Raw genomic sequence first — 12,964 nt, forward strand, 5'->3', positions numbered from 1 at the left:
TTCCTTATCTGGAAGGGTCATTCCAATTGCTCTAGACTTACACACACCGTACCTGCTATCGTCTCCAGAATAATCATTTCCTACCCTGGAATGTATTTTGGGTTTATTTCTTCTTTTACCAACCCTGATGATAGAACTTGTGTTCTGCATCTTAGTTTTCATCTCTGCAGCATCTTATATACTGCAAAAATATTTATAGAGAAATGAGTGAATGGATAAATAAAAGAGCAAATAAATAACCTAAAGTTCATGATTCGGACTTAAAATCTCTGACCATTTCAGACAAGGATGAAAAAAGGTTTCCTTTTCCACAAGTTCTTCTACTTTCTGGGCAACGTGAAAGGAATGCATTATGTTTTTTTCTTTCTTCTTTCTTCACTTAATTCGACTAGAGGACTCTCAGGAAAACAGAAAACTGGACAAAAAATAAAGTAAGGTCCAAATGGGTATCATTACTGCTACATTTGTCCATCTTGACCTTCACCTTGGAGTTTGGCCAGGCACTGACTGTTAGTCCACCTGTTAGTCTGAGGGTGATTGATCTGAGCAGTCACGGACATGTAAAGCATTGTCAAGGCTGCCCCCAGACTGAGTCACAACAAAGGCAAACCAGAGCCCCGGCTGTGCGTGGCCGGGTGGCACGATCCACCCCCATGGAGTTAAATATACTCTCTGCCCTCAAGTTTAAGTCAATACCAATGTCACAAGTTGAAGTTAGTACATAGTCAATCTGACTCAGTAGAGCTTTTAAAAATGTCCTTAGCTTTCATTAGAAACTGAAGTAGCACAGTAATTTAATAATGAACCTGAATGCAATTATGATCATTAAAATAGCAACTTAATTTTATGCTGTCTCTGAGAAATGTGCAACCCAAGGGTGGCATATTCCAAGTCTGAGTTACACTGGTTAATGCCTTTGATGAGTTTCATCAAGTGGTAAATGCAATAAATGTCAATTAGTCAAACTTGACTATACACATTCAAACCATTACTATATATTTTATCATGTGTTAGTTACCACTGTTAAAAGAATTCTCAGTACCAATAAATGGTAGGTAGAAAATAGATGGGGGGGTTAAGAATAGTATAGAAAATATGGAGGCCAAAGAACTTATATATATGACTCATGGACATGAACTAAGGTGGTAGGGAATGTGGATGGGAGTGGGTGTGCAGGGCAGAGGGGAATAAAGGGGAGAAAATGGGACAACTATAACAGCATAATCAATAAAATATATTTTTAAAGAGAACTCAATTTAAAAAAAGGAATTTTCCCTGGCTAGTGTAGCTCAGTGGATTGAGCGTGGGCCTGCGAACCACATGATTGCGGTTCGATTCCCAGTCGGGGCACATGCCTGGGTTGCAGGCCTGTTCCCAGCAGGGGATACACGAGAGGCAACCATACATTGATATTTCTCTCTCTCTCCTTCCCTCCTCCTCTAAAGATAAATAAAATCTTTTAAAAAAAGGAATTCTTAGGATGGTCTTCCATAACATAAAAGTAATGTATCATTATGCCCTGGCTGGTGTGGCTCAGTGGCTGAGTAACAGCCTATGTGAATCAAAGCATTTCTGGTTCGATTCCCAGTCTAAGGCACAACCCTGGGTTTCAGGCCAGGCCCCCAGCTGAGGGTGTGTGAGAGGCAAACACGCACTGATGCTTCTTTCCCTCTCTTTCTCTCTCCCTTCCCCTCTCTAAAAAATAAAATAAATAAAATCTTTAAAAAAAGAAATATAGCATTATTCATTGATTCTCATGTAAAATTGCTAGTTGCTGGGACAAACATGTAGAGGACAGAGGTGTACACTTCATCAAGGAGGGGATAATTGACAGGGCTGCCAAGTTGGGTGATAGGACGTTCCAACAGGCACTGGAACTCAGAGCTTACACAGAAGGCTGGAAGTAGAAATCAGCCAAGCAAAGAGTGCGAATGTATTTGCACGTTTGTGGGCATCCTTGCACACTAGTCCACAACATGTGCATCTTCTGTGCACAAGTGCATGATACATGGGATGGGCTGGAGTATAAAAGAGGGCATTGCCAGACACAAGAACACCTTGCTTTTAGTACGTGAGCATTTTTGTTGGGCTGTGGTTACAGAGATGTGCGGGGGCCTGCCAGAATGGTAGACAAAGGTCAGATCACAAAAAAGTTCTGATGCCACATTTAGACTCTGGAGCTCAAAGAACATACATGCAATTGCAATTCTTAATTTAAATATCTGTTTCAGTTTGGGTTTTATCATGAATGCAGGATAAGTTTATGTCTCTAACTACAAGAAATTTGGTGTTAACATATTTTATTTCACACTTCATGTCTATTACTATTAGATATCAAGCCCTGCACCTTCCCACTTTGGGAACAAAGTTCTCTAATTGTTCACATGGTTTTATGGGTGCTCTTTTCACATTCAGTCATACCTGATTAACATCCACTTTTGGTTATAGTTAAAATTCTACCTTTACGAATTATTTTGCAGTTGAATAATTTTTTCATTGTATAAGGTAATGTCTACTCAGTTTCTAAAAACAACACAAAAGTAGCAAAATACCACCCTTTCCGAAATTAAAAAAACACATATACGAATGCACACATAGATACAGAAGTTTCTATAAGCACGATATCTGTACACAAAGCCACTGAAAATTTAATTTAATTCCTCCTGATGTATAGTATTTCACAGATACGAATTGGGTGTTTAGCTTATTATTTATTTTATAGATTTGATATTTAAGGTAAAGAAAGACAGTCACATACACAGCCACACACACACACACACACACACACACACGCACACACAAGAGACCCAGTTGCTTTGGGCTACACCACAAAACTATCACTAGCTTGTCAATTGAGTTTGAATTCCCCTCTTATCTTGCACGCCACTCACCAGCAACTGAACAGCCCTGTGTGACAGATTAAGCAGTTTAGGTACTCACTTCCTGACTCATTCATTATGTTGAGAAGACAACAAGTTCCTGTCCAGATACATGCTATAGATCTGGGTCACATGGAACGAGCCAAATAACATTCATCTGGATTTCTTTATGCATGAAAAGAACATGATAGGATGTTTTTGTTATTCCACATCACCTCTACTACACAATTTGTCATCACTGAGTCACACAGAAAAACCCTGGAACCACAATATTCAAATGGGCTTTAGGTGTTTTTTTCTTCCCCCTTCTGAATTTCCCTTCTCATTTTCAGTCTTTCTAGCTATCTGCTACCACCATGCTCTCCTAGCACTTATCACACATCTTGAGAAAGGAACACCTGGATAAAGTCTCTTTCTTTGACCAATCTGAAGCATGCCATGAGCCAGGGCTAAGAAAAGAAAAAGCACTTTCTTTTAAAATAAAAGATCTCACAATGGTGCTTCAACTACTGTGCCAAGAAGCTGGCAATTGCGTCCTTTATCATAGCGGTGACTGTCCCAGGGAGGCTTTGTTTGGGACAATGGGTCAGAAAAGAAAGACCCCAGGAGCTTGCACAATCTCCACTACGCCAAGGAGGCATTTGTCCACCACTGCACCAGATCTATGAGTGCTGATAGAAATGTGCCCTGTTTCAAATCACTTTATATTGCCTCAAAGTACAACAGAGCTATGGATTCGCAAGCCACAAAAACTTTTCTTTGCTTCTTAAAGAAAATGCACAATGCTGATTATAAAGACCTGGGGTAGTGGGATATTTTAAGGACAGGTAGTAAAGACAGAATCTTGCATATAAATATGTGTATATTTATACATAATATATGCTATACTATAGCATCTGCACGTATATGTGTAATGCAACATTGAAGATACATGCCTTTCAGATATCAAGGCCAGCTCGTACTTTGTTATCATTTGGGACATTTGCTTAAAGCCTATGTCAAGAAAAGCAAACTTCTCCCATCTTAATTTTGAAAACAAAAGCAAAGCTAATTCCTATTTGTCTTCCACTGAAAATTGTGTGGGGATTCTAACTGACATTGAATTTTGGCTTTTCCTTACATACAATTCACCTACCAGCTTCACTTCCAGATCATCATTCTAATGATTTACCTCCCAGCTAAATGGGAAAAGAAAAAAAAATGTGCGTCCCTCCTTTTGTATGGCACTGAGCCTGATATAAATACGTTAATGCTCAGGAAAGGAAAGAACCCAGACTTGGTGACCTTATCATTGACTGACTTTACCCAAGAGGCTTTCTTTCCTGATGTATTTGTTGGCAGTCGCTGGCCTTCATGTTACATCAGATATCCTCTCTATGATTAGATAAGTCTCTTTTATCGCTTTAAGTCCCTGAACAAATAGCATGAATTCCAATAAACATTTAGACTCAATTATTAATCTAGAGCAAATAACGCTTCTTTGCCTTCAATAGACTTTCTCAGCAATAGATTCAAAAGTACTGTGCTCTTGAGAGGGGAGTACAACATCCTTGGAGTATAATATATTTTTTAAAAGGGGAAGGAAAATGGATACAAAAAAATGACTAAATCTTCAGTGAAAAGTGCAAATTTACATTGTAAGATAGTACCTTTATCTAATGAATACATTGGCAATAAACTGGCACTTGATTGCGAATTATGTAATAAAATCCAGGAGAAATGTTCTCAGATCTCACCAGATAGATGACTAGGGTAAATCTGCACATTTAATAGGCTAATTAACTCCTGATTGCTAATCCCTAAGGGGCATTACAAATGTTAAACATTCTTTACCTGTGCAACTAGAGAATCTCAAAGAAAAACCAAACAAATCTCAGGACCTAGATTTGACCCTTGTGAAAATTTGCACCTCTAAAACCTGATGAGCCACATCTCAGAATTCCTTAGATTGATGGGACCCATCGTTCTTTCATGGAAACATCACTCGCAAATAAAGTCTAAAGCCTTGATATGCTCCAGTTCAAGAACAAAAACACAAAACTCATTGCTTCAAATTTGAAAACTACATATTCTCCTTTACATAAAAAATACCCCATTAAGGAAAAATAAATAAAATGGTTACTCAAGTATGTACTCTTCAACAAACATGTCATTACTGAGCGATAAAAAAAGGTAAAGACATAAAAATTATATTTCACGAAGAATACGATAGGGTAATTAGAAAAGTATGGATGTTTTTAGGAATTCATATGCAGAAAGAAAAAAGAGAAAAGCGATAGACTTTTAAGACATTTAAAAGAACAGTATAAGAAACAAAGACGCAAAAAAGTGTGTCTAGCAGAAAATACTGCAAGTGAGCAATGGAAGAAAAGTCGGGAACGGTAGTTATGGTCAAATCACAGAGGAGTTCAGCACACAGATGCACTGAAGGTCTCTGAGTGGTTAAATCCTGGGACCCGTGCACGGGCCGGTCTAAACACACAGTAGGGGCAAGGAGATGATCCTCAAGGGGCAAGAACTGAGGCTAGGGCAAGTGTAAGGGTGAGTCACAGACCACAATGCCAGGAACTTTCGGGCACTAACCACACGTGAAAGACATTTCCTGGGACTGTGAGGGGAGCAATTCCAACAACTGAATCTGTGCGAAATGAACTGAGACAGTGCGCAGGAGGCAAAGACAACTAGGAGGAGTCAAGCCTAGAAGTGTGGAATGCGAAGACACCTAAGCACCAGTGACAGTTGAAGCCGTGGTAGAATCGTGAATGTGACTGTTCACTAACGCTGCTTCCCCTCCGTGGAGGAGATTGTTCATTCTTGCCCATTATAATCAGGCTTGGCCACACAACGTGCCAGCAGTGGAAGTGAGAGGTAAGTTACCTGTCCCTTCTGTTAAAAAGCTTAAAAGCCTATTGATTCACGAGTCTGTTTTCTCTCTTCCATAGAACCTGTAATATTTAGCTACTGACTGCTTCATTAGCCTGGCCCTGGAGTTAAATTAACATGGAAGAAAAACCACAGCTGATGTGTTGAGTGAGCGAGAAATAATTAGTTGCTATAAAGGCCACTTGGATTTAGAAGTTGCTATTACTGCAGTATAATCTAGCCTAACTGAACTGATAGGCGATGGGAACAAATAAAATTTCCCAAAAAGGGAAAGTGAAGAACAATTACAGGACAGCCTAGCATAATACTAAACCCAACAACTCTGAATTTGCCATTTCATAGGAAAAGAAAACAACTGAGTTAGATTGCCAAGTTACTTTGAGCATAATTCCTTAATTTTTGCCATTACTTTCTCTGTGGAAAACTCTTGCATTTAAAAAAATACTGCTAGATCAGATAAAGCTATTCTGGTCAAATCTGAAAATGTTTGCTCTATGAAATATTCTGTAACAAATAGCAACCACCCTATACACCAACAATTCTGAGGGTGTAAAATATTTTTTAAGATATTACTTATGCTTGCAAATTTTTCTTTGTGAATGTTTACCAACTAATAGTTCTTATCAGATCACATGGAATAAAGTTATGTTTTAAAGTTAGGGAGTATACTTGCCCTGGCTAGTATAGCTCAGTGGATTGAGCACCAAAGGGCCTGAGAACCAAAGGATCACAGTTCGATTCCCAGTCAAGGGCACATGCCTAGGTTGCAGGCCAGTTCCCAGCAGAGGATGCAGGAGAGGCAACCATACATTGATATTTCTCTCCCTGTCTCCTTCCTTTCCCCTCTAAAGATAAATAAAATGTTTAAAAATTTAAAAAAATAAATAAAGTTAGGAAGTATCTTTATTAGAGAAACTAGGCTTTCTGTTAGCATTCGGGGGCTGATTTCCGAGCATTGTCTCTTACTCACCCCTCCAGCATGTAGACTGACATGAGTAATGAAAGGGAATTCCAAGATCTTACAGTGAATAAAAGCCTACCAAAGTGTCATTTAGACATATTTGTTAGCCTAAGGCAGCAATAAAAGGCTATAATACATGATTTAGAAATTTAAGAGGGATTATTTGTTACAATTCTCTTTTTATCAAGTGGATTTGTGATGAAAGTTCGGGTTTGTTTTTCTTTTTAGTATTCTGGTTCTGGTATATTTGCAAAACCAAGGAAAACCTCAAAGCCAATTTTCTAATTCAAATCCACATTACTTCTTTCTTGCTCTTTTCACTACTGTTGCCCAGCCTTCTCTTCTTGTCTACCAAATCATTGTATATTTTGCCTTTTTAAAAGCAATTAGTTTTTAATATAGTTGGGTTATCTTTATTAAAAATAATTCAGTCAAATTAGCAAAATGTGATTTAATACATTTATACCTTTTAGTTATGCCTCAGCCCATACAACACAAAATAACACTGTGCATTAAGCAAAATGGTTCATATTTTTATTATTAAAGAACACATGATCTTTAATTCTAGAGTCTTATCTCTCTCTGTCTGCCTCCAAGTATTTAACTCTTCTGGGAAAACAGCTCAGGGACCCATTTTGTTTTCAGGGTTAGTCTCCCTCCTAATCAGTATGAGGAACCAGAACAATCATTTTAAGAACATTCCAATTGGTTGGCATAGGTGCCTCTGAGTTATACTGTAATACAAATGGGATAGGAATCTATAAAATGACAGGAGCTTTCTTGGGCTAATGTTTGCAGACAGTTTTGTGGAAATCCCAGTTTGATAAAATTTGACTTTAACCATCTGGTAAGTGTGCTACAGTCTGCGGTCTTTCAAACTATGAAACTGGTGGGGATTTTTTTTTAGTGAGGAAAAGTCTTGTAGTATAGCTATGTAGGCCCCCACAGATTGGGAGAGCAATGTCCTTCTTGATGCCCAGTCACTTCCTTTGACTTTAGAATATTTGTACCAACTTTATAAACTGTACTACTCTTTCTGCCTTTCTGGGATTTTTCTCTAGCTCCATCCTGAAAGGGGCTTCACCATGTCAACAACATTCCGACCATCACCCAAGGCCTGGCAACTCCACTGGGAACCAGTTAATTTTAGGTTGTCGCCCATAGCCCAATTCAGAATTTGTTTCCACTCGACTTCCAGAACGACAGAGGACTGAGGACTGCCACCCTTTCCATTTCAGTCTCTAAGCTAAAGAATGGAAGAAGGCATGCGTGACAGAGACAACAGACGTAGGTGCCTTTCCTAACCCAGGTGAACAGCTCTGCCCGCATGTACCGGTGTATTTTTAAGTGATGTGCATCCTCAATCCAACAGGGACTTTCTCACTTGAAAGAAGAGTCAAGATAACCCCAACAGCCATTACTGATGAAAATATCCAAGAGCAGAAACACGTCGGGGCAAGCAAACTCTTTAGAGCAAACTCTTTAGAGCAAACTCATCTGGTTAAAACAAACCTGTTACATCAAATCCATCTCTTTGTTTTCCCTACCAACTTCACTTCTGCAAGTGAAAGATATTTCTTTATGGAAACTGGCTTTAGGGATGACAGTTTGTTCCCTAGATATCTGGGAACTAAAATTACACTCACATGCCCCATTATTGCTCATTCCCCTATTGTCCCCCAAAGAGAGGAGTAAGTTCTAAATTAATGGAGAAAAGATTAAAGCGTTCCCCGTAAGCTTTACATGTAAGTTAATAAAATCATGTAATCCAGCTTTTACTCCGGATACTAAAGAACTGAAGATGACAAGCACTCCTTTGGTACCGTTAGTTGTGACACAAAATTGAATGGATCAGGGATTCGAGGGGGCGAGAGAAAATTCAGCTGTCCAAAAGACATTTTACTCAGCGCCTGCACTTGGTGACAGGGTACAAAGATGACAGCAGCACTCAGCTTCAGAGAGTACACAGGGTTCTCAGGAAGGACTGCATAATGCATCCACCAGTAATACCTAGGTGAGTGACAATCGTGTTGTCATGGGAACTTGGGGAGAACATCATTATCCTTTACAGGTACACAGAGGAACAAGCATCTCCCCAGATCCTCTGAGTAGCATATACGCGTCTAATGGATGCAACAAGGCATAATAAAGTCACTATAATCTGCTCTATTTGTTCACCGTAGCATTTCACATCTTCCGCAGTCATGGCCAGAAGAGTCTCTTCCAGGTAAGACATTACCATCTATAACGATACAAACGCTTCGTGACTATTGCCATTTGTAGTGACTGGGAAACACGTACCAGCCCTTCCATTTCAGACAGTGATTTATTAAAGATGTATCTATGAATCACAGAGGATTTCCTTTCATGTACATTTTGAGGACCAGTGTTCTCATCTTTTAAAATGTTGGCCTAGGGAAACCCCGCGGGCTTCCCCTGCTGCAAATAAACTGGCTGTTTGCAGGAGCTATCCCAAGGGGCCTTTCAGAGGCCATTATTTCACTGTGAAGACTCTGTTAAAAAGAGTAATTGGTATCAATAACACTTACCTGGGTATGCAGAGGGAAGGTTACCCAGCTGTAACAAGCCCAGAAGAACACAGCTACTACTTAAAACACTGCAATGCTTGGGATTGATGAGAATAAGTCCTGTCAGTAATAATGCCCGTATCAGGGCCTTGTCGATTCATCTGGCATACGGTGCTGTGTATGCACAGTTAAATCAAATCTGCCATGCAGCCGCAGGCTCCGGTGCTGCATGCTAGGTCCAAGTGATGCCCGCTGGGCAAGGTTCACTTCTCAAACAGGGTTGTTTGGGACAAAGCTTCACAGGCCTTTATGACTCCTATATGGCTTTTAAAACAGTCAAAGGCCTGTGCCACATGCAGACTCTGCAGTATAACTTGGGATTACCTTCATGTCTTCAGGGTATTAGCACATGAGGGGAAAGAATTACCACCACATAGAAAGATGGATCGAGCATGAATCAAGGTGGCAGAAACATAAACAAACAGACACCGGGTCAGACAAAGGAAGAAACCCCAAAGAACAATGATGACAACAGCAACAGCAACAACAACAACAACAACAACAAAGATCGTTGCTTAACCTGTTTTGTCAGAGCTGGTATTGATGGTATTGGTAGTGATGGAGGTGAAGGTAGTCTTTGCGCTGTCCTTGGCAGTGACAGATTTCTGCTTATTTTTCACAGCTTCCAGTGCTTTGAGCTTCTTGGCATGTTTCGTGCCTTTGTAGTGGGCCGCAGCCTGGCTCTACAAAGGAGAACAAAATGAACCATGCAATCAGGCTCATTTCTAAACTAGCATTCTCTGTATTACTGCAAATACAGACTCCCTTTCAATAATAGGTACCGTTCGAGCTAATTTTGGCTGTGGCCAAACAGTGGGGTTCTACTTAGAATGATGCTGGAAAGCAATAGGAATCAAGTTCTAAAACCTCTGGATAAAAGGAAGAAATATTTTATTGCTTCTCTTAGGAGAAATGTAGCTGAGCACTAACACATCAACAACATTTTCTTTGTGGAGTGGGAAAAAAAGAATTTACACCTGTATCGTCTTTGTTCTGCCATAGAAGATGCTGGGCTCCCAAAGATTTAACAAGGGCCTTAGGAAAAAAAATAACTCTCACCTTCTTGGCTTGGGAAATGTGTTTTCCCTTTCTACAGTGTACCTTATTAATACAGTCCCCAACAGGTGTCTACAGAAAGAAGTTCACCTATAACAAGGGAAGTTGGCACCCTGGGGACTGAGACTGAAGCTTGAAAGTTCAAAAGCAAATGTACTGCCTAAGTCCAAATGGAGTCCAGGGAAGCTGGGCAATTCTCCGATGCTTTCTTTTCTGCTTGCCTCCCACAGAGGGTAGTCTGAGAAGTCAGAGGCAGTGACATTCTTTCAACACGTGGAGCTTCCATGCCCGGATCTGTTGTCAGGAGGCCCCACTGTGTTTTGACTACCTAATGGGACCAATGCGATTCTTTTGTCTGTGTCTTCGGAGAATTTTTTTAAAAACAGTAATATATAATTTCCCAAGCTTCTTTTTGCTTCACACTATCATTTTGGTACTGGAGAGACACATTCACAGAGATAAAAAATCATCACAAAAAAATCTGTATGTACTCATGTTTATTTATGCAGATTGAAAGCCTTTGTTGCTTGGGGTGGGCTGGGAGTGGGCAGGGAGATTCTTAGGTCAGGTTTTCTAGCTCAAAACCTTTAAAAATGTCGCCTCCCAAACAAGGGGCCTCAGTGGAGGACTATGCCTGTCAGACCACCCATTACTCCAAAGGCTTGCTTAAACTCAGTGTTCCATTTGCAAGAAAAATAATAATCACACAGTTCTCTTCATTACAGCAGTTGCACCAGGCAGGGTGTTGCAAGATACCTTTTTATAAATGATAAATAGCCCACACCTTCATTTGCATCATTCTAATAAGTATCCTGAAAGGACGAGGTACCCTTATTGAAAGAACACTGGACAAGGAAATTATATATTAGAAACAGTTTGAACAGAGAGGACACCCATGCATCAGTTACAAGTTTTCCAACAACACATAACATCAAAAGACATAGTGTGAGCCAAAATATGAAGTTGAGACTTGCTATAGTTAATTGAAGAACCAGAACTGGACTGGACTGGCTTGATTCTATGTGGAGAATGCTACTTTGATGGACAGAGAGGTATGCCCCTTTTGATTTCCTGTCTAGTTCTCCTTCTTAATAAATCAAGTCCTTTGGACAAAGCACTGCTATAGGGCAATATGCTATAGTCATTTCAATCCACAATGCAGTTGGTCATCTTCTCTAGCCAACTGCCTACACACTTTTCCTTAGAGCAAAGTTCTTTTTCCTCTGTCAGCATTCCTACCCCGGCATAAAACTGGATGCTTTATATATAATACATATTAAAAGAGAGTGTTTAAACTAACATTAATATCTCTACATTGTATATTTTAAGGCTTTAGCAAATCTGCCTTTTCAGTGGTATTTCAGACCGGACAAGACTTTGTTTTGGAACACCACAGGACCAGTAAAGTATCACTATTTTGGAAATTAAGAAACTTATTCCAAAAGAATCCAACAAGTAAAGAGAATATTCATATCCCCCAAATACTCTCCCAACAGGTACAACTACGTCAGTGCTTCCCACAAGTGAAATAGCTCAGGGAGCTGGGGGGAGAAGGGGCTCATAAAGTGACCAATAGTCGGGTGCCCCAAATGAGACACTTGACAGATTAAAAAGCAAGAGAAAACAAAAAATACACACTCGTTAATTGAGTAACAGCCCCAAAGCACTCTGATAATAATTCTTTAATTAAAAATGATTCAGCTAAGAGAAAGCCAGCTAAGCCCCCCATAAATTTCAAAAACAAATCCCATGATACGAAGGTCCAGGAGGCTACGGGGAACCCGTGGCACAGAGAGCAGGACTCAGGGGAAGGAGGGCCCACCGAGGGGACATAGCACCAGAGGAGATCAATGTGGTTGTGCCGGAGTGAAAGTGGACCCTTCAGGAGACTAAATTTTCTTTATCATTGACTTTTATTTAATGTTTGTAGAATTTATTAAATTGCTCTTGGGTTATACTAGTATTAATTTTTTGATCGATGTTTATTAGCTCCATAACTTTTGATCTAACTTGATACAGGTGAGTTGAAAAAAGTGTGTCCTGCCCCGGCTGGCGTAGCTCAGGGGATTGAACGCGGGCCTGCGAACCAAAGGATTGTGCTTCGATTCCCAGTCAGGGCACATGCCTGGGTTTCAGGCCAGTTCCCAGCAGGGGATGCAGGAGAGGCAACCATACATTGATATTTCTCTCCTTTTCTCCTCCCCTTCTCTTCTAAAGATAAATAAATAAAATCTTTTTTTAAAAAAGAAAAAAGTGTGTTCCTTGCAAAAAAAAGAAAAGAACAAAACAACTCAGCACTCCTTACTCACTATCCCTTTTTGTCATTTCGCTGGACTGGATAGATTATTCAGCCACATCCAATCTTCCTGCGACTGTAGCCCAAGAAAGAATCCTGCTGGGAGATTTTCAAAAAACAGCAGTTGGCCAGAGATGCCTCTTTGGGCCCGGTCTGGGCAGAGAGGCGCTGGATGCTGGATGTAACAGAGCGCACCACAGTCCCTCCCAGGTTGTTTCCTGTTATTTATCAGCCAGTCTCTGAGTCAAGTCTGGGAACTGTCAGACACCAGCAAACACTAATTTTTCACAGGAATGATTCC

The 12,964-nt window shown here is 40.1% G+C and overlaps 1 protein-coding gene across 1 annotated transcript in view; it reads right to left on the reverse strand.

The window, feature by feature from the left end:
- Positions 1–12,964, reverse strand: part of ZNF385D (zinc finger protein 385D) — a 276,420-nt gene that overhangs the window by 68,424 nt on the left and 195,032 nt on the right. Inside the window, exon 4 of the mRNA XM_037070755.1 lies at positions 9,832–9,994. Within this exon, the coding sequence (XP_036926650.1) occupies positions 9,832–9,994 (163 nt within the window). The remainder of the gene's footprint in view (positions 1–9,831; positions 9,995–12,964) is intronic.

Source organism: Sturnira hondurensis, unplaced genomic scaffold, assembly GCF_014824575.4.
Source record: "Sturnira hondurensis isolate 20B ecotype Veracruz unplaced genomic scaffold, ASM1482457v3 Scaffold0019006, whole genome shotgun sequence".
NCBI lineage: Eukaryota > Metazoa > Chordata > Mammalia > Chiroptera > Phyllostomidae > Sturnira > Sturnira hondurensis.